Source organism: Ambystoma mexicanum, chromosome 8, assembly GCF_040938575.1.
Source record: "Ambystoma mexicanum isolate Mex_15411 chromosome 8, UKY_AmexF1_1, whole genome shotgun sequence".
Taxonomy (NCBI): Eukaryota; Metazoa; Chordata; class Amphibia; order Caudata; family Ambystomatidae; genus Ambystoma; species Ambystoma mexicanum.
This window is the reverse complement of record NC_090929.1, coordinates 669,753,541-669,778,925: the sequence shown is the minus strand read 5'-3', so window position 1 is coordinate 669,778,925 and position 25,385 is coordinate 669,753,541. Positions and strand designations below refer to the sequence as shown.

The 25,385-nt window shown below is 45.6% G+C and overlaps 1 protein-coding gene across 1 annotated transcript in view; it reads right to left on the bottom strand.

Annotated features, from left to right (window-relative positions):
- The window catches only part of P3H1 (prolyl 3-hydroxylase 1), a 471,788-nt gene that overhangs the window by 167,858 nt on the left and 278,545 nt on the right, over positions 1-25,385 (bottom strand). Inside the window, exons 9-10 of the mRNA XM_069610462.1 lie at positions 19,366-19,493; positions 17,100-17,195 (exon numbers count right to left, since the gene is read on the bottom strand). Of these exons, the coding sequence (XP_069466563.1) occupies positions 17,100-17,195; positions 19,366-19,493 (224 nt within the window). The remainder of the gene's footprint in view (positions 1-17,099; positions 17,196-19,365; positions 19,494-25,385) is intronic.

Here is a 25,385-nt window from a genome sequence, read left to right as displayed (position 1 = left end):
AGGGTTCATGACGCTCTCGGGTAGTTTCTTTCGCCAGGTGCAACGACTCAGCATTTTGATTTTTGGGGTCTTTCACCCAGGGTATCACCTTCAGCCGTCTCCGAGGGGGTCGAGGCCGCTTTCTCAAAGACGCTAAGCATTTTCTTACGGAATTCCTCCCACTTAGCTGGAGAGCTGTGTTTCGTGGGAAGACAGAATAAGACGAAGAAGAGGGAGATCTATGACACCTCTTCTTAGAGTGTTTCGATCTCGAAGACTGGTGGGAACCGCTTCGAGACCTTGAACGGGAATGTTTCCTGTGACGGCGAGGAGACGAATGTCTCGACTCTGCCTAAGAAACTTTCGAAGGAGTAGAAGTTTTAAGAGTCTTACCTCTTTCTAGCTTCCCCTTACGCTCCTTCAAGGCTTTCGCCGTCATGGACATACAGTCCTCGCATTCCGAACAGTGATGCTCCGATCCCAGGCACCGCAAACAGATCCTGTGAGGATCCGTCAACGACATTTTCTTCCCACAATCACAACACTTTTTGTAGCCGGACCGTGGGGTCGATGGTTCGGATGTGGAAGCCATTGAATAAAGATGATTTTCTCGAGGAATACTTTGAATCTTCTTGAAGAAAGAACTGAGCGACACGATTCCGATGACCACGAAGTGCGGAAAAATGGAACCGAGCAATGGTCGCCTCGCAAGTCTATTTATACGCAAGATGATGTCGGCGTTGAGACGGTGGCTGTCGAGGGACACTAGCTCGAGAGACGTCTACGCGCAGCGCCCTCTACTGAAAAAATGTCCGAGGTCAGCAAGCTAGGATGCAATCTATCAAGATAACGTCGGAGGACACAATTCCTTTGAATAATATGTATAACAATCAGAGAATCAATACTCTCAATTTTGGTGGTTATGATTCACCTTTGAGTACAAACTATAGAACCAAGAACCAACCAGTAGTTCCTTTAAATTTGTCTCCGAAATGTAATTTAATAAAACCTTCAAACAGAACAAATTGCATAGGATAAAAAGGCTCAGGGCATCAGGGAATTCAAGTCCCATAATCCTTTGAATACTGGGACGAGGAAGAGGAGCTTAGCAGTCTAATAGCTCTAATAACATACACCTGATTGGGACTTTTGCGCCTTTAATAACCTTTCAGGTGCAGGCCATTAGAAGACATCAGTCGTGTGAGCAGCAGTAGCAGAGAGAAGATGCCAGGAGAGCCGCTGCATTTCCAGCGCTTTATGGTCCTGAGAGAGTAGAAAGCGCTGTGGCTTTCAAGTACAGAATCGGGAAGTGGCGTGGAGGCTGACTGTCCGGCTGGAGAGAGGAGTTCTCCCAAGTCTGTGCAGTCCTTCAGAAGCTGGCAAGCACTGGAGTACAGAAAGAGTAAAGCGGACTCCCTATACATAAGGTGCAAGAACTGGAGGTGTAATCGGAGAAGTCAGGCATTTAAATCCTGACGTGGGAAGCAGAACCTGTAACAGCAGTGGATCGGAAGGAAGCGCAGAGGAAGACCGGCGAGTTGGCCTATGCAAGGTGACCCCAGGGCATTCCGTTTCAGACCGCTGTCTGGAAATAGACATTTTAAATACCGAACTAATGAAGTAAAACACTTTTGGAATAATTTTTACATTAAGAGAGATCGGAAGATGAAAGGTTATATTTATTGTTGTCAAAGCAAAGAGGGAGCAAGAGAACCAGTATTGCCAAAGCCAGAGAAAGGCAATTATTAATGAGAAGGAAACATGTTTTCCTACAGAGAGAGAAACTTAAATCAGAGACACTATCAGTAGTTAATTGGTGGAGTAGAAAAAACTCAAAAGTGGCAGTAAAGAAGCCCTCTTTGTATTAATTACCAAGGGGTAAGAGAAAAGTAACCTGCATTGGATGTGGCAAACAAGTCAGAAGAACAAGTGGCATCAATGTGTATTATGCCCTTCTGAAAGAAGTTTAGAACCTCAATGTTGTTGAAAGTTGAAGAGCTTTATGACGATTGAAGTAGACCTCGCCACTGAATAGTAGTAGTAGTAGTAGCAGTAGTAGGAGGCTTTTTATCCTGGCAGGTGAGTATACCAGGAAAGGGACTTTTTAGTGGTTAGTTCTGGCAGGTTAGAAGACCAGGAAGAAGACATGCAAATATTGCATTGTGGTTGAAGGGGATGGTGGAAAGAAAGTGGCAAGACCATTAGAGTGGAATATTTTGAACTGTGATTAAAACTCCTCCTGACAAAATCCCTTATTGTTTATAAATAAGGAAAGATATATTGAACAATCAAAGAGTGGAAAGACATCATCACGACCCTGTCGGTCCGGAAAGAACGGTGGTGGTAAAACCGACACCACCGTTCTTTCCGAACCAGCTGATTAAGAGTCCTGCAGGCGGGAGGTGTCACTCCCACCAGGTCTGACCTGGAGAGTTTAACACCACCCGCCTGCAGGCGGAAATGGAAACACTGGCTCGGTCATAGACGGAACCAGTGTTTCCATTGTCCCCCTCCCCATGGAGTCCTATGGAACTCCATGGGAATGGGGACTTGCACAATTCCGCCTCTGGAATTCTCGGGTCACTGGGGTCGTAATGCCCCGGTAATTCTGGGAATCACGGAGGCGGAATGGTAATAGGAGTCTGGCGGTAACCTGACGGTTTTTCCGGCTCGGTTACCGCCGGACTCGTAATGAGGACCAAAGTCTTTTTGTTTACCGAAGCAGGAAATTCTGAAAACTTTGAATAATCACATTGGAAGAGTGATATATTTTGTGCTGCATTTAATCCAAGTGCCAAGTGGAAGGCTTATGAAGTGAAGAGAACTTTTTGTTGCATTTTGAAATAGACTATGAATATTGAAAATAACTTTGACTGGATCTAAGAATCCTGCCTTAATCCTGCGGAAGGGGGAAACAACCCAGATTACAAGGTTTATCAATTTATGTTTGCAAATAATTGCTATATTGCTGAGTTTGATTGTCCATCGAATACCTGTATGTTTTGTTGTATGTACAAGTGTGAGAGACATAAATCCTTTTTAGAGTGTTTCCTTTAGTCTCAGTTTCATCAGTAGGGAAATCCTTGTTAGGTCAGGGAAAGTGAGGCGTTTTTCGCACCCTTATTATTTAAATAAAAATGGCTAATTGTGAGAAAACTATCTACTTGTCCACCTCACATGTCTGACTCCTCACAGTAGTGTGACTGAGAACTAGGGACTACAACTAGGAGAGTGTGCTGGTGGTGAAGGGCTCTATTAAGCACCCACAGAGCACCTAATCATTCTAGTTATGCAGAATGTATACAAATACATTCAGATGTATTCGATATTGAACTCTTATAAATGAAAATCACAGGTGTACATCCATCATGGTGTGATCTTGCTTAAAAAGCACCAGCACTTTACTTTTCAAATAGCTAGATCAGATTCAAGTAAGAATACTAGAAAACTGTAAATGTAGTAACAGGTGAGAAAAGCAAAGGTAGGTAATAATAAACCAGTTAGGCTCGGATAGGTAATGTAGAGAAAAGTAAAACAAAATTACACTACCTTACCTTTTAAAAATGACGGATGGGGCCTATTGCCCTAAAAGTGATAAGTCCCAAAGCTATCCCTTTTTATGGAGTATGGAGTCCTTAGAAGGTAGAACCAGTGTTGGCAAAGTCAACATGCAGGTGTAAGGGTTCAAGAAGGTAAGAACAAAGCAAGCCAAGTTCTTAGGAGGTCCACTCCTATTCCCACCAAATTAGGGGAAGTTTAGGGGGGGAGGTCATTGGCCAGAATTCTACTGATCACGACCAGGCAAGGGAGAGGTAGGATAAGTATTTTGACGAAGGATTGTTAGAAACCGGTATGTGAACTGTAAGATGTATTTTAATTTTTATGTGAAATCCCCTTCACATGCGAATCCCCCAGCAATTTCTGCTGGACTAGTGGATTTTTTATAAGTTCTCCTGAGTGAGTGGGAACCTTTTTTCCCCCCACACTCACTTATTCTTTTACCCTATTTTTGGGCCCTTTTGTATTTCTTTTTATACCCTTTTCTTGGAGTAATGCTTTCCTACATGTTTTTTGGCATCTGTCATTGACTTTTGCAGCACACAGCACACTCTGTGCAGTGTTGCGGGGAGCCTCTCTGGCTCACCCATTTATTTTCTGTTATTTTTCTTGTGAGAAATCATGTTCCCAAGGGCAGGGGGATATATAGTATCCTTCCTTTCTTTTCTATTGTGAGATTAGTACACCACACCTTATGTGGAGTGCTAAAGGGTTACACTGGATCCCCTTTCTCACTGCACATGTAACCTTTTGGTTACAGTGAAAAGCTAATCCGAATGACTGGTGGCAGTGGTTTTATCCCACCTACCTTTGTGCAATTTCTACTTCCAGGCTGTACTTGCAGCCGCTGTAGTGCACAGAAGGGTCATCAATGATCCAAAATGGTAGCTGTGTTCTTTTTTCACCAATTCAAGATGGCTTGTGTTTTCCTGGCCCTTCCTCTGCCATGCAGGGAGGGGGAGGACCCTTTGTGAAGCCTGCCAAGGCTCCAGTGTGCCTGAGGACTGGAAACGGGGAGGGCTCCAAAACAATGCTGTTCTTTTGTTTTCTGCTGTGCCTGCCTGGAACCAGTTCCAACTGTAACTTCAAGAATAATGATTCAGATAAACATTCAGTGATTCAAATTATAGACATTTTTAATGTACAATGTGCCCAACGTGTTTCGGGGTTAACTCTTCATCGGGGGTGATTGATTTCAATTAAATCTACAAAGAAAAGTCAAAATAAACTTGATAAGTCTCATAGTTATACTTATGCATGACTTATACATGTGAAAATACATTAGTTTGCTGAGTGTGACTTTCTTGTGGTGAACCCAATGCTAGTACTTAAAGAAAGGAGAACTTAACATCAAAGACTGATAACATATTAACAGGTTCTTGTTCACAATGGCCACTCTTTTGTCAAGTGTTCGTTACCTAACCTAAAGCTGATCTTCAGTGTTTTCTTTAAAATGCCATAACAGGCGAATAGTTTTAATTGCCAGTTGGACTTTCAAACCAGTTGGTCAGCCATCCACCAATGAATTACTTTGATCTGCAAAAAAAAAATTACAGTGTCCTAAAACTCTGATTCTTGGTATGTGGGTCATCTTAGTTTTAATAGTGATAATTTTAGTGTGAAAGTCTTACCAAGACAGAGTCTTGCTGGGTTAGAAGTATAATGTATGTTATGCCAAGTGATTAAAAAAAAAAACTTTATTTAAAGAAGCACTACCACCCAAGAGGTCACCAACCCATAACTGGAGCTGGCCTTATTCTGAAATAAAACTACATTCTTGGCATGAAGACAAGCCATAGTAACAGTCAGCCAGATCAGATATTTGGCTGCAGAGGATAGCAGTTCAACACGACGAGATGCCATAAGGGCAGAAAAGAAATGTAGACCTGAAGGTAACTGAATGATTCAGATACATTTCCAAGCACAAAATTCACTTAGATTTTGAACCTGAACGTCCTCTGAGCACAGCATATTGGGATAAAGAAGGGCAGCCTAATGTCAAATATAAAACAACAACTCGACATATGCAAAGTAATGGCATTGACTGGTGGTGAAAGAGGTGGATGAACATAGACAATCCCCTAGTCAACCACTTTCACTGCAAACACTCAATTCTAAGCCGACAGGCAAAGCGGAGCAAGAGATTCCTCTAAAAGGGAGATTAAACAACAAAAGACAGCAGCAAAGAAGCATCCACACAATCTCCAGCAACAAAGCAAAAGTAAGCACCATTGTAGGTTTATCCAGTTTTTAACAACCAGGATGAATATGGACTTAGACTTCTAAATAAATGCACAGATGTCAAACAGTAGGAGCAGATGTTGTAGGGTGCCCGTCCATCTCTCTTTCTCTGTGCTGTCTCTTTTCTTCAGCCTCTTAATTCTTTCTGAACTCGCTTTCCTTATTTAGCTTTTCCTCTCATCCCCAAATCTCCCTTCATAGGTTTTAAAGTCTCTTAATTCTTTGCTCAGACTTTCTTACACATTGCTCTAACCTCTAGGGTCTCTCTTGCATCACCACATCCTCAGATCACATATCTCGTCCAATCACTCTGCTTCTTTCACCACCTCCTACTTTTGGTATTTCTTAAAGAGCAATTAGTCTTGTTGTAACGAATGTGGCAAGCTCCGGACCATGAGATCCTCCCAACAACTCTATTGAGCACTGCATCACAGAGAAGGACAGGGACATTATCAAACTGTGAAAATAGGAGTGGGCTTGACTGCATTCATTGTGAAGCCACAAAATTGTTGAACTGAAAGAAGAAAGAGAGAGGGAGACAGAGCGGAAGAGGGGGAGAGAGACAGAGTGGGGAGAGAAGGGGGGAGAGAGAGAGAGAGAGAAAGAGAAAGAAAGAGAAAGAAAGAGAAAGAGAAAGGGAGAGGGAGAGGGAGAGGGAGAGGGAGAGGGAGAGGGAGAGAGGAGGGACGAGAGACTTTCTTTGGCAACACCAAGTCATTCGACTGTATGAAACTGCTTCTGAGCAATTGGAACTGAAGACGCCACAGAGATCCTTCTGGGTGCTCTGTTGCTGGTCTCCTGATTTTACTGCACAACAAAGCTCTGATAAACCACCATCAGAGAGACCCATCGGCGGTGATCCCCTGCCTTGATCAGGTGGGCAGTTGGATTCAAAAGATATGTGCCCCCCAGAAGCACTCAGCCAGATGATTCCCTTTCATTGAAGTGGGGGCACCGTTTTGCTGCTGGAGACAATACAGAGTTGTTTCTGTCATTGGAAAGCAACTGCTTCATCCATGGAGCCTTCAGGCTGGGTTGTCCTGCTTTCCTTTCTTCCAATACCCAGTCTTGAAGATACATTCCAGAAAGGAACATCTGCAGACTTTATCTGAACAGCCAACATTCTGCATTCTATTTACTAATACTGCATCTATCAACTTATTTGGGCTCTTGGGGGCCCACTGTCCTCACCGGCACTGTTGTTCCTATCATGCCAAGGGCTTTGATTGCAGACCCTATAGCCGGAACAGTAACCATGGCCCATCACCGTGGCCCTTGCCGACTCGACGCTGCAACTCCTCTCTCCACCCATGCCTCCTGGAAATTTGTGGCACAATTCAACAACCTTTTCTTCATCTTGGGGTCTGCTTCCTAACCAGTTATTCCCTTTCTTTTGTGAGTAGGGACTCCACTTGCTGATCTCTCTCCTGGGCACTAGAGCATGACATTGTGTGCCTCTGGATCTCTGGTCCAACTCTACCATCTTCCTTCATGGGCATTTCCTTCATCCAATCTTGGCTGGGATTTACACTGGGTGGCGGTCCCCTGTCGATTTTAGCTCCAAGATTGCATTTGGTGCACCTCACCAACAAAGTTTGTATCTTTTGACCATTCTAACCCAAACATGGGAGCCACCAATTGTCATTGTTTCACTGATTTCAAAAGCTATACTTTGAACATTTTCTAAACTCTTGTAAAGTACAGAAACTTCTTACTTCCCTGTTAAGAACTGGTGATACTCAAGTTGTGTACCACTCTATTTCTAACTTTGGTACTGCTCCGTAATTGTAGAGGTTTTCTTATTGGATATTTGAGGTAATATACTATGCAGCCATTCCTTTAATGCGTGCGTTGAGAGACAGGCATGGTATCAAGAGACGACACAGACAAGTGAAACACAGTCTGAACACCTTTATTCTCAATGTGCAGGAGGGTGTAACGCCTAATTTGCCCTAACTCTAAGATGGGAATATTCCCTTAACGAAAGCAAACTAAGGGAATTCCAAGTCTGTCAGTTCAAAACAAAATACTGTCTGTGTTGAAATCTATGCTTGCCCTCACTTCTATAAGAAAAACAGGGTGTATGGGATTTGGACAACTCAATATTGTTCAAAATAAAGTAAATAAGACAATGGAGCCCTTCCATAGCCCCCTTTTCCAAGTTCAAGACACTCTGGTAATGTTCAAAGTAAAGTAGCGTGACAATGCAGCACCTCTGCAGCTCCCTTCCCCCAAGTTCAAGGCACTAGGGTTCAGAAATATCCACAGATTCTCAGGATTTACTTGGCAAATCAGATTGGCTTGACAAAAGTTCAAAGTACCTTTTTATCGACAAGATGTACCACTGCAACAGGTCTCTCAGGCGTCCTTCGCTCCGAGCCAGACCTTCTTGATTGTTCTCCAACTCACAAATGCTCAACTGGTTAAATGTTGCCTCCTGTTAAGTACCAAAGTTCAATTTAAAAAGTCCTACTAGAAATATTTTACTCTTCCCTTGGTTCTTGGTGGGACTCCCTTCACTACTCTAAACCAAGTTATTTTGGTGTGTAGCCTCTGTACTTCATGCAGCTCTCTTTCACAGCTAAGGCTCCACTCGTTGTGGCGCAATTGTCAGACTGCATGGTCCACCCACTACAGGTCACGCAACCAGGTGCCTTACTTTGTTTGAGCTGTTCTCCTTATGGGGTCTCTGCATCCCTCCTGGATCAACTGCTTGCCTGGGGGCCACCCCAATGCTTCTCAACATTCTTGGTTTAGTTGAAAGTCTTTTTCCTTTATTTTTGGGAATTGTGCTCCCACTTCGGTTTTCGCACAGCTGCCCCTTTAGGATCTCCATTTTCCTCGGTTTTCAATGCTACGTCCAGCTCCTCTTTCCACAGGAGCTTCCTATTCAACTACTGAGTTTTTCGACAACATGTACTCCTGCACGCAGCCACTCTGTTAATTTGTATAAGTAGAATCCTCTTGGTCAGTTTCACCCGATGCATCTTTCAACTAACAATGTCCTTGTAATCTGAGGTCAGGGTCTCCCCACCTGCCCCAAAGACATTCCGGGGTCTCTGACTCAGCTCAGGGGAACGAGCACTTGGCATTCACATAAATAATTAGCACGCCTCTCGGGTCCCTTTTCCAAACCCTTTCTCGCAACTGGCGGGGCAGGCTTCTGGGCGCGCTGTTAAAGGGGGCTCCCTCATGTAAGCCCTCAGCGTCCTGGATTTCCCCATCTGGTCCTGGGCAGCCACGGCTCCACAGCTCTCCTCCCAACTCATTCTAACCACTGAGTGATTGGGTGCTTTTTATATTGTCCTGAATACCCGACAGGCTGCAGCAGTGCATGGTTAATGTCACTTGCCTGGCCTTGTTAGTGGGACATAGAAAACAAAGAGGTTGATGTGCCTTGATCTGCATCTTCTCCTTCTCAGTACTATAAATTATAAGATACTCACCGTAGTGACTAACGTACTCCTAGTCCATAGTCCCCTTTCCTCCATATTGCAGGGGCGTCCCTCGCTATGGACGGGAGATGGAACCTTTTTCACCAGAAAAACTCTACTTCCTCTTTAAATTTAGAGGCGCACAAGGTTGCGGCCCTGGGAGCATGCGCTCCCCTGACTCTGCCCACCGGCGCCACCCCTCAGTCCCCTTTGACGCGTTGACAATATTACCATTGCCTAATGACACCAGTTTTATTAAGGGAGAAGATGGTGGGACGTATGGAGGAAAGGGGACTATGAACTAGGAGTACGTTAGTCAATACGGTGAGTAACTTATAATTACTTCTACGTCCCATCCCCTTTCTTCCATACTGGATGGGCGATTACAACTGAATGTAGCCCCATGGTGGTGAGGTGACCCTCCTAAGAAAAGATGTTCCTTTAAACTGCCTGACAAAATGCTGCGTATGACCTGGAGGGCAACAAGCAGTAGTGCTTGCAGAAGCCCGAAGGCGTGGCCCATATAGCTGCCCTACTGATGACCTGCCACAGAACATGTCTCTGAAAAGCCACAGCCGTGGCCTTGGCTCTGATAGCGTGGGCATGCATATTTGCCGGGAGTGGTTTGTGCTGCCCCTCATAAGCCTCCTTGATGGCCGCAACCATCCCTCTAGCTATGCAAGCCTTGGAGGCTTGATAGCCTGGCCTTGACCCACCGAAGGTGACAAAGAGAGCCTTGGATTTGCAGAAGCTCTTGGTTCCGACCACGTAGTATTTTAGAGCATGCCTGACATCTAGAAAGTGCAGAACCCTCTTCTGTGCCTCGTCCTTGGGGTTCTCTGCAAAGAAAGTAGGTAGCACCATCTCCTCATTGAGGTGAAACGAGGAGTCTACCTTGGGTAGGAATGCAGGATGAGTCCTAAGGATAACCATGTCCTTATGGCTCTGAAGCCACCAGTGCCTGGATTTCATTGACCCTGCTTGCAGACGTAAGACCCAGCAAAAGAGCCGTCTTAATGGTGACGAGTGTGATGTCCGCGGATGCCATTGGCTCAAATGGTTTATGCAGCAAATCGCTCAAAACTACATTGAGGTCCCACACCCGGTGTGGCTTCTTGATAGGTGGGTAGAGCCTGGTGAAAATTCTATTAACTATCGGGTTGGAGGATGAAAAGACCTTCCCCTCCGAGTTCCTATAGGCTCCAAATGGCCACCAGATAGGTGCGGCATGTTTCTACTTGCACCCAAGTGTGTGAGGTGTGCTGAGAAGGATAGCCCGTTGTCCAGCATTCAAGTCAAAGGATTGATTCCCTCTGACCCCGCCCAGTGACAAAACCTAGTCCACTTGCTCTTGTACTGGCTCCTAGTGGATGAACACGCCTTCCTGCTGTGACAGTAGGTGAGCTGGACCCAGCGGAAGGTGCACCGGGGCCTGTTCCGAGAGGTTGAGTAGCTCTGAGTTCCATGTCCATCGGGCCACCACAGAGCTATCAGGATGACACGGAGGTGCCGGGACTCCCTGATCTTGCAGATCACCCTGTGCACAAGGGAGTGGGACGAAAGGCATACTCGTTCATGTTGTCCCATTGTATCTGCATCGCCCAGAGAGCCCCATCCATGTCCCTGCCAGAACGCGAACTGGGGGCAACTACTGTTGGACCAAGTGGCAAAGAGATCCACTCGAGGATGGCCCCATCTATTTAAGATCCCCTGAAGGACCCGTTTGTTCAACTGCCATTAGTAGTTGCCCGCACCCAGTCTGCTGAGCCTGGCCGCCTCCAGGTTGGACTCCCTGAGAGCCAACTCCCAAATGCTGACTGTCAGGCTGCACATGGGAGGAGATCTGGTGCCACTCTGCTTGTTGATGTAATACACCTGGTGGAGTTGTCCATCTGAATAAGGATCATCTTGCCACTGATAAGCAGCAGGAAGGCTTTGAGAGCCAGCCAGATTGCCTTCAGCTCTAGCCAATTGATATGGACCTCCTGTTTCTGAAGAGACCAAACTCCATGGATGCTTTGGTTGTCCAGCATAGCCCTCCAACCCTCCAAGGAAGAATCTGTGGTGATGGGAGCCTGTGGAGCCGATTGTTGGAAGGGTCTGACTATCCTCAAATTGCAGTCTGTGCTCCAAAAGACAAAGTCCTGGTGGAGAAAAAGCGGAATGCTAGGAACCTCCGGGGAACCCCAGCCTTGACTCCATGAGGCTGCAAAGTGCAGCTGTAATCTTCTCATTTTGAGCCTTGTGTGTGGTACTGCCAGTAGACATGCCGCCATGATGCCCAAGAGGTGCTGGTACCACCATGCTGAGGTCACCGCTCTGCTGGGAAAATGACCTGTGGCCCTCTTGATGGCTGTGATCCTGTCCTCCAAGGGGAACACTCTCTCGGAGCTGGTATCCCAGATGAGTCCCAGGAACGCTAGACTCTGTCAGCTCCAGTTGTGACATCTTGTGATTGATGGAGAATCCCATTTTGTGTACGGTATACATGAGGGCGGAGGAGGTGTGCTGGACTGCCTCCGGGGACCTCGCCCTGACGAGCCAGTCGTCTAGGTATGGATAGACATGGTGAGCCTTGGCCCTGAGAAGGACTGCCACTGCATTCATAAGCCTGGTAAAGACCCTGGGGGCTGAATGGAGGCCAAAGGGTAGAACCTTATATTGGAAATGGAAGCCCATGATCCTGAACCTCAGGAAGGACCAATGAGGCTGCCAAAACGGGACTTGTAGGTATGCGTCCTTCAGATCCAGGGAGCACATCCAATCTCCCTTACACAGGGTCTCTGTGTTAAGCGCTGGGGTAACCATCTTGAATTTTTGATGAGGGAGGGAAAGGTTCAGGGTGGCTAGGACCAACACCACTCTCAGGCAAGCCTGGTTCTTTTGAGTAGAAGCCCATACCCACTGGGAGGCTGAGACTTCTTCCACTGCCTGGCTTTCTACGAGCAATCGGATTTCCGCCAGCAGAGTTGTTGTCCCAATCTGTGTGAGTGGAGGGGAGGAGAGAGGAGAGGAGAGGGAGGAACTGGTAGGCATCAGCCCGTGGAAACTACTGACAGGATCCAGGGGTCTGCACGCCAATAATGTGCATTAAGGGCAAGCCTGCCTCCCCCCCCCCACCGGAGACACATGGACCCCGGAGGGCAGTGTCATGCCTTTTTTCCCCTATGAGGCTGGGCAGAGGAGGGGGGTCTGAAAGATGCCCTTATTCCATGCCCTGTGAGGTTTGTGGAGGTGTTGACTTGAAGACCGGTCCGGCTGCCTGGACCTTTGTTCCTGGAAGCCCCGGAACCTGCCGAAGGCCCGCCCCTTGTCTGAACGCTGGTGCGTCTGGCTGTACGTCTTGGGCGTGGACTTCGTGAGAATAGATAAGGATTTCACAGTCTGGGAACTGTTCTTATCAAGTTCCTCATCGGTGGTGGAATGAAAGAGGTAGCTAGCCTCAAATTGAAGGTCCAATATGCGCTCCTGGACGTCTGGGTTGAATCTGCTAGCCCGCAGCCAGGCAGTCCTTCAGATCTCTGTGGCAATGCAGATGGCACGGCGTGAGGTGTCAATATGCGCCACTGTGGACTCCATGACGTCTTGAGCCACCATCTTTGCTCCTGCCAGCCCGCCTTGAAACGCGCCTGACTGTGTACCAGAAGTTCTGGAAGGAAGTCAGCTATTTCACGCCAAAGCCTCTGGTTGATGGCTGCAAGCATAGCGTTTGCATTAGACTGACGGAGGTGCAGCGATGCGTTGGAATATGCAGCAATGCGTTGGAATAGACCTCCTTTCCATACACCTCCAAGATCTTCTCCTTGCCTAGCAGAGCGGAGGACCAGGTGGCAGAGGAAGACTGCTGCTTAGAGAAGATGTAGGCATCGGCAATCACCGACGAGTGTGGTTGAGGGTGTGCCGACAGCAAGAGTGTATCCCCTCCAATTGCCTGTACTTGGCGTTGAGGCATCGATTGGTGGGCTGCGCCAAATGGGGTTTAAGCCATTCCTTTTTGCCAAGGAGACAACGTCCCTCTGCATCGGAATCCCCGTTCTAGCCATCAGGCGTAGAGTGAAGACCTTGGCCAGGACCTCTGCCTCTGGTTGTTCAACCTCGGGTTGTGGAAGCCCCAAATATTCGGCCAGACCTGCAAGCCGTTCACATGGAATGCCTTGGCAGAAGATGGAGTGTCAGGGTCCTCCTCCTCATCGGTGTCCACCCGGATGTCCTGCTGGTCTGGAACAGGTGGAGGAGAACTGGGCACTGCAGATTGATGTGTGGTGACAGAAGCCAAAGGCTGCTGCGGAGGCTGGTATGGGCCCGCCTGGAGTGCATGAGCAGAGGAGCCGGAGCCGGAGCCATGGGGGCCGGCGTGGGCAGCTGAGGCTGTGCGGGGGCCTGAGGCACTGGAGCCATTGGTGGAATGACTATGGGCGCAGGTGGTAGGACAGCAGGTAACATGTCCCTGAACACATCCCAAAGGATGGTTGCCATTGTGAATCTCATAAGCGTGAGGAATTTCTCAAAAAACCTGTCCTCACAGGCCGGTGGGGCGTTAGGTGGCACAGGTTTTAGGTCTGGGCATACTCTGCCTTGTTGCCTGCGGGGTGTATCGGCCCTGCAATGCTGAAGGGTATGCTGTAGGCCACACACCTGGCGAAGACCATCCCACCTCAAAACTCGTTCTCCCACCTGCTCCCCCGGTATCGGACAAGTGGCCATCCTCTCTGGCACAGCAGCCATTTTGTTGGGCTACATGCCATGTGCCTGTGCTGTGGTGGTTGCCGCGCTAGGCCCAGCCTCCACCAGGGCTCTTGGCGGTGGAGCTTGAGGCCTACCCTGCAACCTCAGGATGGGGCCTGGTCAGCGTCGTACCCTCGGCTGTGTCGCCGGTAGTGCTGTGTACAGGCACTCCCTCAGACATTTGTCCGGTAGTAGTGCATAGCCCCTCGGGTGGACACCCAGTAAAAGAACCCTGCAGTCCCTCAGTAACATCACCGGCAGGATCTAGTGACCCCTCAGGCTGGCGGCAGGTCCCTGTGTTGGTGTTATAACCTGAACAGTACCTCCCTGTCAGACGTCTCCATGGGAAGGAAATGCCCTTGTGGGGTGTGGATGAAAAAAGTGGCCCTATGTTGGGCCTTGACTTCTGTCTGATGACTTCCTTCAAGTCCTATGGAGGCGTCGTTTCCAAGAGCTCTGTCAACTGAGCTAAACTGTTCTTCAGAGTGTGCGGTGTAAGCGTGTCACACGTGGTACAACACTCCCAGCACATGATCGGGGCCAAGGCAGTGGCGGCAAAGGGCGTGGGGGTCAGACGTAGGGAAGAGCCCCTTTCAGGCTGGACACCTGCTGAAGCCCAAGTACGTCGACATGAGCCGGGGAGGAGCGTGGCGCCAGAGGACTGAGTACCTGATTAAAGACAAAATACAGTATCCGGGGAAGAGCGCATGGAATTAAAAGGCCGAAGCCAAACCCAGGAGTGCTGATGAAAATGGTCCACTCCCGTCGACGTGGAAAAGAGGACTGGGGAGTGGCGTGGTGGGCGGAGTCAAGGCAAAGAAGAGTTTTTCTGGTGAAAAAGGTTCCATCTCCCGTCCCTAGCGAGGGACGCCCCTGCAGTATGGAGGAAAGGGGACGGGACGTAGGAGTATGGCATTTCTCATAGAAGTCTGTACTCCTCTTGACTTCCTCTTCTTCGTCACAGTACTTAGATAGTACTTAGGGAAATGAAGATGGTGTGCCGTATAACAGCAAGGTGGTACTAGTTCATTCACTCTGGTATCCCCAATACATGAGGTTAACATGGAAGGAAAGAATTGGTTCTTGCAGTAGTTTATAAGATTAAAGGGACAGGAGGATAAGTCAGTGTTGTAGTTAGAGAAAGGGGTTTGCTGTCCTGGGGTTTTACATTCCCTTACTTTCCTCCGAGTGTGACTATTTGACGGAAGGTCTTGGGGTAGGGCAGGACATGCGTGACAATGTCCTATGACAGTAGAGGGGAGGTAGCATAGATTCTGATTAGGAAGGGGGCGGGGATACCATGTCTTACCCTTGGGCATCCCACTTCTGTTCTTCAAGGACCTTCTATCCAAGTAGTTCTCCCTCGTAGACTCAGGTGGGGATCTGGCAAATTTGCATTTCCCTTGCTTACCTGAGGGGGGAGTATTAAGGGGGCTAAATGTCAGAATGCCCTCAGGTTTCTCAAAGCGTATAGATAGGTTAACGATATCTTACTGCCACTATGCATCTTTTCAAAGAGTGAACAGTCTGCCGAGCTACCATACCACTTGGAGATTAGGAATAACTTAAGTGGAACATTGCTTGCCACTCACAGGCTGATCTTTCAAAGTCCTCACCAAATGACTTTTGGGAAATCTCATGCATGTTTATTTCCCGAAAAGTACAAACATTATGTAATAGATACCGTGCCCACTTTTCAGGCACACTTTTGCGGGAAATACTTACCCTTGAAAATGTATCTTGCAAGCAAACTAAATGTATTGTTGTTGGTGAATGTACAAATCTCACTTTAGAACATTGTGAATAATAATCTACCCACACAACAGCACTTCTCCCAAATGTAATGCGACAGGTCTTACTGCTCTTCTTACTCCTCTTCTTACTATTGATCTTACCTCAAACTATCCTTCAACTCCTATCTATGCTATTATCTCCTCTTTCCTCCTTCCTCCCACTCTACTTCTTTACCCCTTGCTAGTCTTCTTGTTAGAATCTCCCTCTGCTCCTACCACTAGTCCTATTTTCGCACCCCCTGCTGCTTTTACTAATTTCCCTCTGCTACTATTCCTACTGCATTGTTAACACTTACTACCTTTCTCCCCTCTAGTCTTATTCTTCACAGCCACTATAACTACTTAATAACTCTCTAATTGCGATCCCGCTACTTCCACTACTACCATCTCCACTCCCAACTATTACTAACTCGCACTACCTCCTACTGTATCACTAGTCAGCATGAGTGCAGTTTGGGCATGGAAGGCCCAGCACTTTATGGGGAATTACTTCCTCCTCCTTTCTAGGCCATCTTGTTGGCCTTTTAATATTAAAGCACCCTGGTGGTTTAGTGAGGTAATGCCTTTTTGGAAGCCTTTGTCCATTAGATTAAATGTCCCTGGTGATTTAGTGGGATAGTTTGTGTGTGTAGGATTAATTCCTAGACGCATCCATTCCGTTTCCGCAGCCCTTGATGTCATACAGCCTGTTGCAGTGCGGTCTCCTCCTCCGGCATGGGTATCCCTCAGCATTACACTGACCGCATCCCGGGGTGGTCTTCTAGCTCTGGCTGCTGTTTGGAGTTTCCTTGTGGCTCTGACACGGCCACTGCTCAAGATATGGAAGGGCTGGGAGGGGCCATGCCCTCACGCCAGCACCCTAAAGGGGGTTGGGCTAAGTCCCCCCTAGGCAGGGCCGTGACACCGACCCTGTCACAGTAGCCAGTAAATAAATGGTTAATATCCTTCATGGTGTCTCTGGAAAAGCAGCAGATGCAGAAAGGTGAAGCGTTGGTTCAGAGCTACATATGGGTTATAGATTTGCTATCCACAGTCCCTAGCACAGGGACTAAAAACACATGTTCTCTGATGGTTAGCAGATCACAGTCGGCCCATGCCTGAAGTTGCAACAAGTGAAACAAATCAGTATTTAAAAAGTGCCCAAAAAGCATGGCAATCCAAATGGTCCACTGTAACAACTTTTAAAACAAACATTCAAAAAAAGAATATCAATTCTTTTTGGCATACATCCTCCGTTAAAAACGTATTTCAAAGAATGTTTTGTTTTTTAGCTATTTTTCGAATTCTTATATAAATGGTTAAGGAGTGTGGCAAGTGAAAGCGACACTGCATCATATTGCCCCTGCAATGTGTCAATTCTGGAGCTTACCTTCAGTGCTTTGTATACAGTCACTCCATAAAACTTCTCATTGGGAGAATGAGGTGACGTTTTACCCCCATATCCATCTCCAGCCGAGGCAGCTGCCTACAAAATCCATAAAACCTTCATAAGAGTCAGGAAATCAAATCACCAAAATCATCAATGTTTCATCTGCTCAAACATAGGGCACGGCAACATTAGAGAATGAAGTGTTTCACAGTATAACATAAGGCAAATCTTTTTTTCTTTTTCTATTTTTATGTTTGCCTCTATTCCAGGGATTGTCAACTTAAATAAGCTGCCCCGAGGAAGGCGTTTCTTTTTGAAATCTAGGCCCAACAGGTGGTCTCGCCGAAACGTAGTAGAGGTCAACAGAAAAGAAAAAAGTTTTCTGACCCTGAGCCAACTAATAATTGTTGTCTTCTACGTAGGCAAACCTGTCTCAATAATTAAGACTTTGAAAGACTTTGATACTTTGATTCTGAAAGACTTGGCAAACTTGTTTCAATAATTAAGACTTTGAAAGATTTTGAATACTCTGATTCTGAAAGACTTTGAACATTTTCAAATACATAATTTGAACAGACAACATCATACATTGTTTTCTGGTAATATTGTTTTTTGTTATTTAAACATGTAATGTTTGTTTACTCTTCAACAGTTTCTCTTTTTTTACAATTTGAAATTTTTGTTAAAATCACTTGCATTATTCTATTTAATAAGTTTCTTTTTTATTAGCATAAAAATAAATAAAACGTAAAGCATTTTCTTTTTCTCTTCTTTCTTTTGTCGTTGTGCGGCTGACTAATCATTTTAACTACAAAGGTATCAAATTTATTGGGATATCTGAAGATACTCAATTTAAAATTAATAGAATTCATTTCACCTTTTGGGCAAAATAATTTATGCAAGCAGTCTTTTTTGGAAACCTAACGTATGTACAATGCAAAGACACATGGGCAGGGAAGGTGGCTTGATTTACCAGATTGCGTTTATCATAAATTATATTTGATTTGGTAACACTTACACCACAGTGAGGTCCATAGGAGTGTGCCCTATTAAAAAAATGCTGCAATGTTATCTATGCCTCTTTTCTACATGTGCTGTGGTTGCCAATGTACTTGGCTTGACAGTACCTTAAGGGTAACACTGTTCGTTACGCAAAGTGACAACATTTTAAGGCATCTCTTGTGAGCAAGGTTATGAAACAATCTCTTGATTAATGTGACAGGAAAAGATCATCAGTCTTGTGGTTCACCATTTCTCAAAAAGCCTCAATGGCCAAATAGTCTTTCTTTACAACAGTTGTCGACCCAGAAATGCATATGTTAACTGTTCCAATTAACATGTTGCATGGCAAAGTATGTTTAAAATGGAATAGAGATAAAGGGGACAACCGAACACAAGGAATAATATAGCAAAATGCATGGCTACTGAGCTCATTCAAGCCGTTTCTAAAAGTGATGGTACCACACAGAAAGGTGGAAGCATAAAGCTGCTAAGCAGTTAAGGCAGTTCAGCAGATTAAGAGCTAGGCGTGTCCTATTATATCCAGCCAGCAGGGCCACAGCTTGAATCCCAGCAGGGCCAAACCAGCACATCTTTCTAATGTTGCAAAATTAAGTATAATTAAATTATGTAATAACACTTATTATTATAGTGCTTAGTAGTAGGATGAATCCTATATGAATCACTATATAAAAAGTAATAGCTTTCTGAGCTTCAATTTTCTCTCTTTTCATATTGGAATTCGTTCCCTTTCTATGAATTGCAAATATATTAAGTCTCAAGAGCATTTTGGTGGAAAATAAAATAAATCCACTTTCTAACCCCTGTGGTGCCACCTCATATACACTCTCAGAAACACTTAATCTATTTTGATCTCCTTATCATGTGGTTAAGATGTTTGCATACTTCGGAAGTGGGCATGCTTATGAAAAGCCAGTTTCCCACAGGAAACAAAGAAAGAAATGTAGATCTATTGAAGCTCAAAAATTAAAAAAACTCTAAATGAATATTGCTTCCTCAAAATACATACAGGAAGCTTGAAATAAAGATGCTCATAATTGTTTAGACACAGCCACCTCACAATAGTTATTAAATTCTTTGTAGTATTGATCCTCTGTTTGTTAAGAAACACTAACTATGTGTGTAAGTACTTATCGCTTCAGTGGGTGCTAAATAAATGGTTAGTTATGTGCGTGAACATGCAGCAGAACCTTGTTTGAAAATTAAGGGAAGAAACAATGAGTTCAAGTGTTTTAGGGGCACTCACATTAGAAAGTCTTTGAAGCTCCCGACATTCATCGTCTGAAAGAAATCCGTCGAGCACTACTCGCTGAGAACCATTCAGAGACTTTGAATTGACACTTATGCTGATATTATCATATAAGAGCGGTCCCCCTGCAAAAGAGAACATGGTGACAATGTCAATTTGTAGTACATCAATAAACATACCACCGGCGAAACTATTGCTTCATAATACAAGAAATGCCAAAATATTGGATTAAATGATATAGAGAACAAATTGAATGGGTAAACAATTGTCACACTTTCATGCAAACATGGCTGCATTTTCGGATAATTTCACCTTCGAAGATTTGTTACAGGCTCAGAGCAAACACATTAGACCATCTCAACATCTACATGGGTTCCAAATTCTTCATTTGCTAAATGTAGGGTAAGGTTGATCACCATGATCCAAACAGAAACACTGTATTGCATTTGCTTCAACCCTCTCAAACCTTCAAAAATTTTAACAGACATGCTATGGGCTCACCCTTATGCAAAATACAAGTTTCTTCTTTTTAAACTGTCCAGCACTGCTTGAGTAACAGCAACTTCTCAGAGTTTGTAGGTTTTACCCCCTGAATGCACATGCAGTATGGATCAACAGTTTTACATTTCATTTCTAAACTCAAGAGTAATGTTCTTGCAGCTTTCTTCCCTTTACTGTGTCTTCAGAGTGACATGCGTTCTCTTGTAGGTAAAGACTTGACTGTGTAGTAGGACATAGTTGCACTTATATTTGAGGGTTTTTGGATCTACCTGAGGTGACAATGTGGTCAGAGACTGCCACACTCACTGTGATGCAGGCCTGGAGGTGGTATATGGTGATTCCTCAGAGTTCCCCTGCCTTGCATCACAGATGGCCTTAAGAATTTGCAAAGTCTCCAAGAGAGTTGAAAGGTTTTTGTGTTTAAACAAACTTTGCAGATTATTCAACGTTCCAATGGTCAGGTTATTCAATGTTATGATGTTCAATGTAACTAGACTAAAGGCAACAGCCTTATCTATCCGGTTCCCTACAGGGCTTTTCTAGAGCTGTCCTATCCGAACACTCCCCAGGATTGTCAATGTGGCCTGATGGGGAAAAGTGCCAATCTCAGATGCTCTGGTTCAGTCTTAATCTCTTCACTCCCTCACATTTTATAATCCTACTACCTCCCTCCTCCCACGACCTTCTTCTGGTATTCAAACACCTGTTTTCCTTACCTGTCACTACACACTTCTCCCCTGCTCTTAATACACTCCTCTTGACCATATCACTACTTTCCATACCGTCTTGCACTCTCTCCACACCGTCCCATCAAAAACACACACTGCCTCACCTTCACTCTCTAATTCCCTCTTACAATTCTCCCTCTATATCTCTTACTTTACATGTTTTACACAGCCTACCTTCCCCACACTACACACAACTGGCATCACTCTCTCTCAGAAATACCTCAACTGCACTCTGCTCCAATTCTACCACCAACTCTCAAGCAGTCCGCTCCTCTGTCTGTCCTCAGGCTGGGCTATTAGTCCACCTTCACACCTCCTGACCTCACCTGTGCACCCAACCCCCTCACTCTCTGGCATTTTTCTTTTACTCTGGTCTTACTGGTTCCATCTCCCCCCCTCCTTTCCATTGGCTGCAGTGCTCGCCTGTATCTAGGAACCAGTCTTTTCTCCAGCGGCTGAGTTACACAGATGCAAGGCTTTAAAACGTAAGCCCTTTTGTTTGTAGTCTCTGGTGGTGTGGTAGCAAGCAGGGGCTCGGGCTGCGCGTTCAGCCTGTGGCTTTCTTCAGGTGCTGGTGAGGTTTGTTGCCAATTTCATTTGCCCTAGCATTCACCTGGCATACATCTGGGGTTGGCAGGTTGGGTATTGGGTGTCTCACTTCTGTTTGGCAAGAAAGTTCTCAGTCCATTTCCTGGCTGTTCTTGTTTCGGTTATCCTGACTCTGGTCTGGGTTTTCTTGGTTTCTCCTTGGTGCCTTCTGGAAGTTTTTGTCCTAAAACAGAAAACTAAATTGAGAACATTGGCCAGGAGTACCGGGAGGCATCATGTGACAAATAATGGTACCATTAATGGCATTTGTGAAACATTGGGGGTTTCTGAAACTGCTCCCAAACTCCCCCTCTCCACACCTCTGACAGTGGCTCTGGCTTTTATCCAGTTGAGCCTCCCCCCCAGGTTGGGGGAGGTCCGACGTAGCAAGTTCTAATGAAGGAGAGGGCAGAAAAGATAACCATATAACAGGTCTGCAGAAGCGACCGTGTAGTTATGGTTAAGTTGTCTTTGCCATAGGAAGAGGAGTTTTTGAGAAGCTTATAACTTTGAACCGTTTGATGAATCCACACAAAGGCTTACAAAAAAAATTATCGACCCGGCTCAGAATGTATTTTTGCAATGTTTTGTGTGGTTTCCTGTAGGTATAGTTTCATTTTTGTGCAATATTCTTCCCATTGTGGAGTCTCTCAGCACTTTTAGCTGGACCCTTGGATTTTTTTATCAGTTCTCCTGAGTGAGTGGGAATCTTTTTCAACCCTTTTGGTTGCATCTTTTTCGAGTAATGTTTTCCTCCACCTTTTAAGACATCTGCAATTTATTATTGCAGCACACAGCACTTTCTGTGCAATGCTGCTACTGTGAGCTCTTTGAGATGCCCTTTTTATCTTCTGTGTGAGAACTACTGTTTCCAAGGATTATGGGGATCCTTTCTATCATACCTAACCTTAATTTTGTGGAATTAACACACCCCACCGTATGTGGAGTGCCCTGGGGACTTTCTAGTTACAGTGATAAGTCCATCTGAGTGGCTGGTGGCAGTGGATATTTTCTACCAATTTTAGTGATACTTAAACACAGGCTGCTATCGCATCTGCGGTAAGGGACACATGGGTCACCATTGTACTCTTGGTGACTTGTGCTTTCTTGAGCCTTCTTCTGCCGTCCTGGTTGGGTGAGGTCCCACTCACTCTTCTGTCTTTGCCAGGCTCCCATTGTGAAACCCACCAAAGGGCGTCAGCATGTCCTGGTGGACAGGAAGCTTGGAGTGCACCAAAACTCCACAGGTCTTTGTCCTCCAGTATGTCTGCTTGAGTCCATTACTAACTGTCCACTTCAGACAGCCACCACCCATATTTTGAATGTAGCATGACTGCTGATTGGCTGGATTCCTGCATAAAGGCGAGGGTCCTGTAGCAGAATGAGAGAGTTGACCCATGGAACAAAGAATCTGAGGAAGAAGAACGTCTGTGGTCATCTCCAGTGACCGCCAGTGACTGCTGAGTGACCGCTGCTGCTCCAACCTCCTCTTATGATCGACAGGGAAGATCCAGACCGGACAACTTTCTCCTCTGGACTGGTGGGATCAATAACTAGTCTCGAAACAATTTGCATTTTGAGCCGCCCCTCGAAGAGCCAAGACCATCCTGGGCTGCAATTCCCCCAATACACTGGGACCTGGACGAATTAGCTGTGCACTGTTTCCTGAAGTGCGTTTTCAAATGGCACTTCTTAGGCATCATGCTGGACCTACAGTGACTCTTTCCAGAAAGAAGCCTGCCGTGCGACAACCATCGCTGAACAAAAGTCTGTTTTGAATCCCAACGAGCCAGTATCGTGAAGATCGTCTGCTGGTTGTCCCACCACAACAAGCTCACCGTCTGTTCCTGACAAAACTTTTTTCTCGTGTCCCTAGTCTAGGCTAAGACTCTGAACAGGAGCCGTCGCCTCACCTGGGGACTCACTGATGGTCTTCTTTTTTCATGAAAAGGAACTGTTTCACTCATAGGGACTCACCTGGGTGCTTACTGTGTTAAATAGAGCCCTACTGACCTCTCAGACACATTGGGGAGGAAACCCAACTGTGTTCTCCCAGGCCTAAGGACAATGGTCATTTGGTCTACAATCCTCCAGGGAGTCTGCCTGACTTCACTGAACCACCTTTTAAATAAACATTTTACCTAACTGCGACACAGACGAAGCCTGCTATTTTGAGATCAGTGACAGTCGTTCTTTCTTTCTTTGTTCTTCCGCCTAGGGGCCCTGTTCACCTAGTGACCTCACTGACTTTGAGACTCTCATTCCCAGATAGGGCTGCACTTTATAAAGTATAGGTTGCCTAAAAGTACTTACCAGTATCTGTGTTGCTTACTTTAAATGTTGGTTATAAGAAATGATTTGCTGAACTTGAATACTACACTACTTACCTGTATATCGTCTAAAAGTTTACTGTTCAACTGAGTAATGCTTAGCAAAAGTCTTACTGTATATAAATAGGAATACATTTACGTACCTGTAATTCTAATACTGTGTTAGCTGCCTTACAGTTTCTAATAAATAATAATATTTTTAATAAAACTATGGTATATAAGTGTATTCTTGACTATAGGTGTGCCCTGAGAACTTTGTACTTACCTAGCCCTTCTCCATCCTAGACTAAGCCTGGCTACTCGGCCATTGCGGCCATACCTTTTGGGTAGTTCAGGCCAAACCTAGGAAATGGAGCCCTGTACACCTTAGAGTGAATCTTCTACAGTACTACCACAGGTGAACTTTAGTAAAACTCCCTAACAGTTTCGTCCAAAGTTATAGGTAGCGGTGCGGGCGGCCGGGGTGGGGGGGGCTTTGGGGAGTGGGAGAGGGTATCAAAACGTTTGAAATCCAGATAGGTGCGATTGAAAACATTTTTGCCTGCAGCTACAGCCCAAACCGCTGGACTGATTTGCACCAAACTTGCATCAAGAGCAGCGCCCTGGTCCTGAAAGCGTGCTTTTGCAAATTTGGTGTTACTCCATCCAGTAGATTTTTTAAACATGCCCAAAAAGTAGATTAAAAAAAATGTAATTGATGTATCCATCCGGTCCGAGGACTCACTTCCTGGTTCGGTGTCTGTGGACACCTCTGAGACAATAAATTAAAAATGTGAGGAGCGTCGAAACGTTTGAAACAGGCGCCATGTTGGGTTTGCGATCCCTGGCCGTAGTCCATGAACACCGTGGTATAAACATATTCAAAAACACTGTACCATGATGAAACATTTTCACTTATAAAAACCATTGCAATTCAGTGACAAAACGTGGTTAAACGGACAGTATTGTTAAGTTTCACTAATAACCTATGAAATTTTGTGAAATAAACGTTAAAGGAAAGCAATATTGACAAGGTAAAATAGAAAAACCAAAGAATTTTGACAGTTATGGTAAGCTATGCAATCATAACTTGAGCCACTGGCATGCACTGCTAAGACTAATGCCCACAACATCGGAGATGACATTACAAATGGCAACATCGATGACAACACTGAAGAAATCACATATCCTGGGAAGTTGTTTTTTCTTCAGTGACAGTAAGAATTTTAGGCAGAGGACTTGATCTGCTCAAAGTGCATTGAAAACATGCTAAAGTACTCTGAAGGTGCTGTGCATGTAGACCTTAACCATGTGCCATTATCTTCAGTTACTTCCCTTAGGTTTTGCTCTGAGCGGAGATGCATTCAGCGACCACCACCTTTTCTGCCTTGGTTCCAATGAGGAAGTCTAGGGGTCTTGGGATCAGAGGTCACTTTTGGTGGCATGTTTTGGGTCTGGCTAGTTTGCCATTCTGTGCTCCGGTGGATCGATTATGGACACTGGACAGCTCACTGGACTGAAGAAAGGACTACCACCACGGCAACACCCTCAGAGGACCCCCGGGACACAAGGCAAGCAGCAATCAGCGAGGGCCACTTAGAAGAAATAGCACAGGTTGACCCTAATGGGGGGAAATAAAGAAACCCCTCTTAGTGGTGGAGAGCTACAACTGTAGTGTTATGCTTCTTCTTTATTAATGTAAGGATCTGCAGAGTCCCAAGGCTCAACCCGGGACAGCATCCAATGCAATGAGGTAGCCCAAAACAAAGCTGGCCAGCCTACAGGATGGGTCGGAGATGCTTCCAAAAGCTCCCCAGGGCAGAGTCCTCAAGGGGTTGAGACTGATTGTTCCCAAAGGTCCAAGGGCCGAAGCAAAGATGAAGGCCATCAG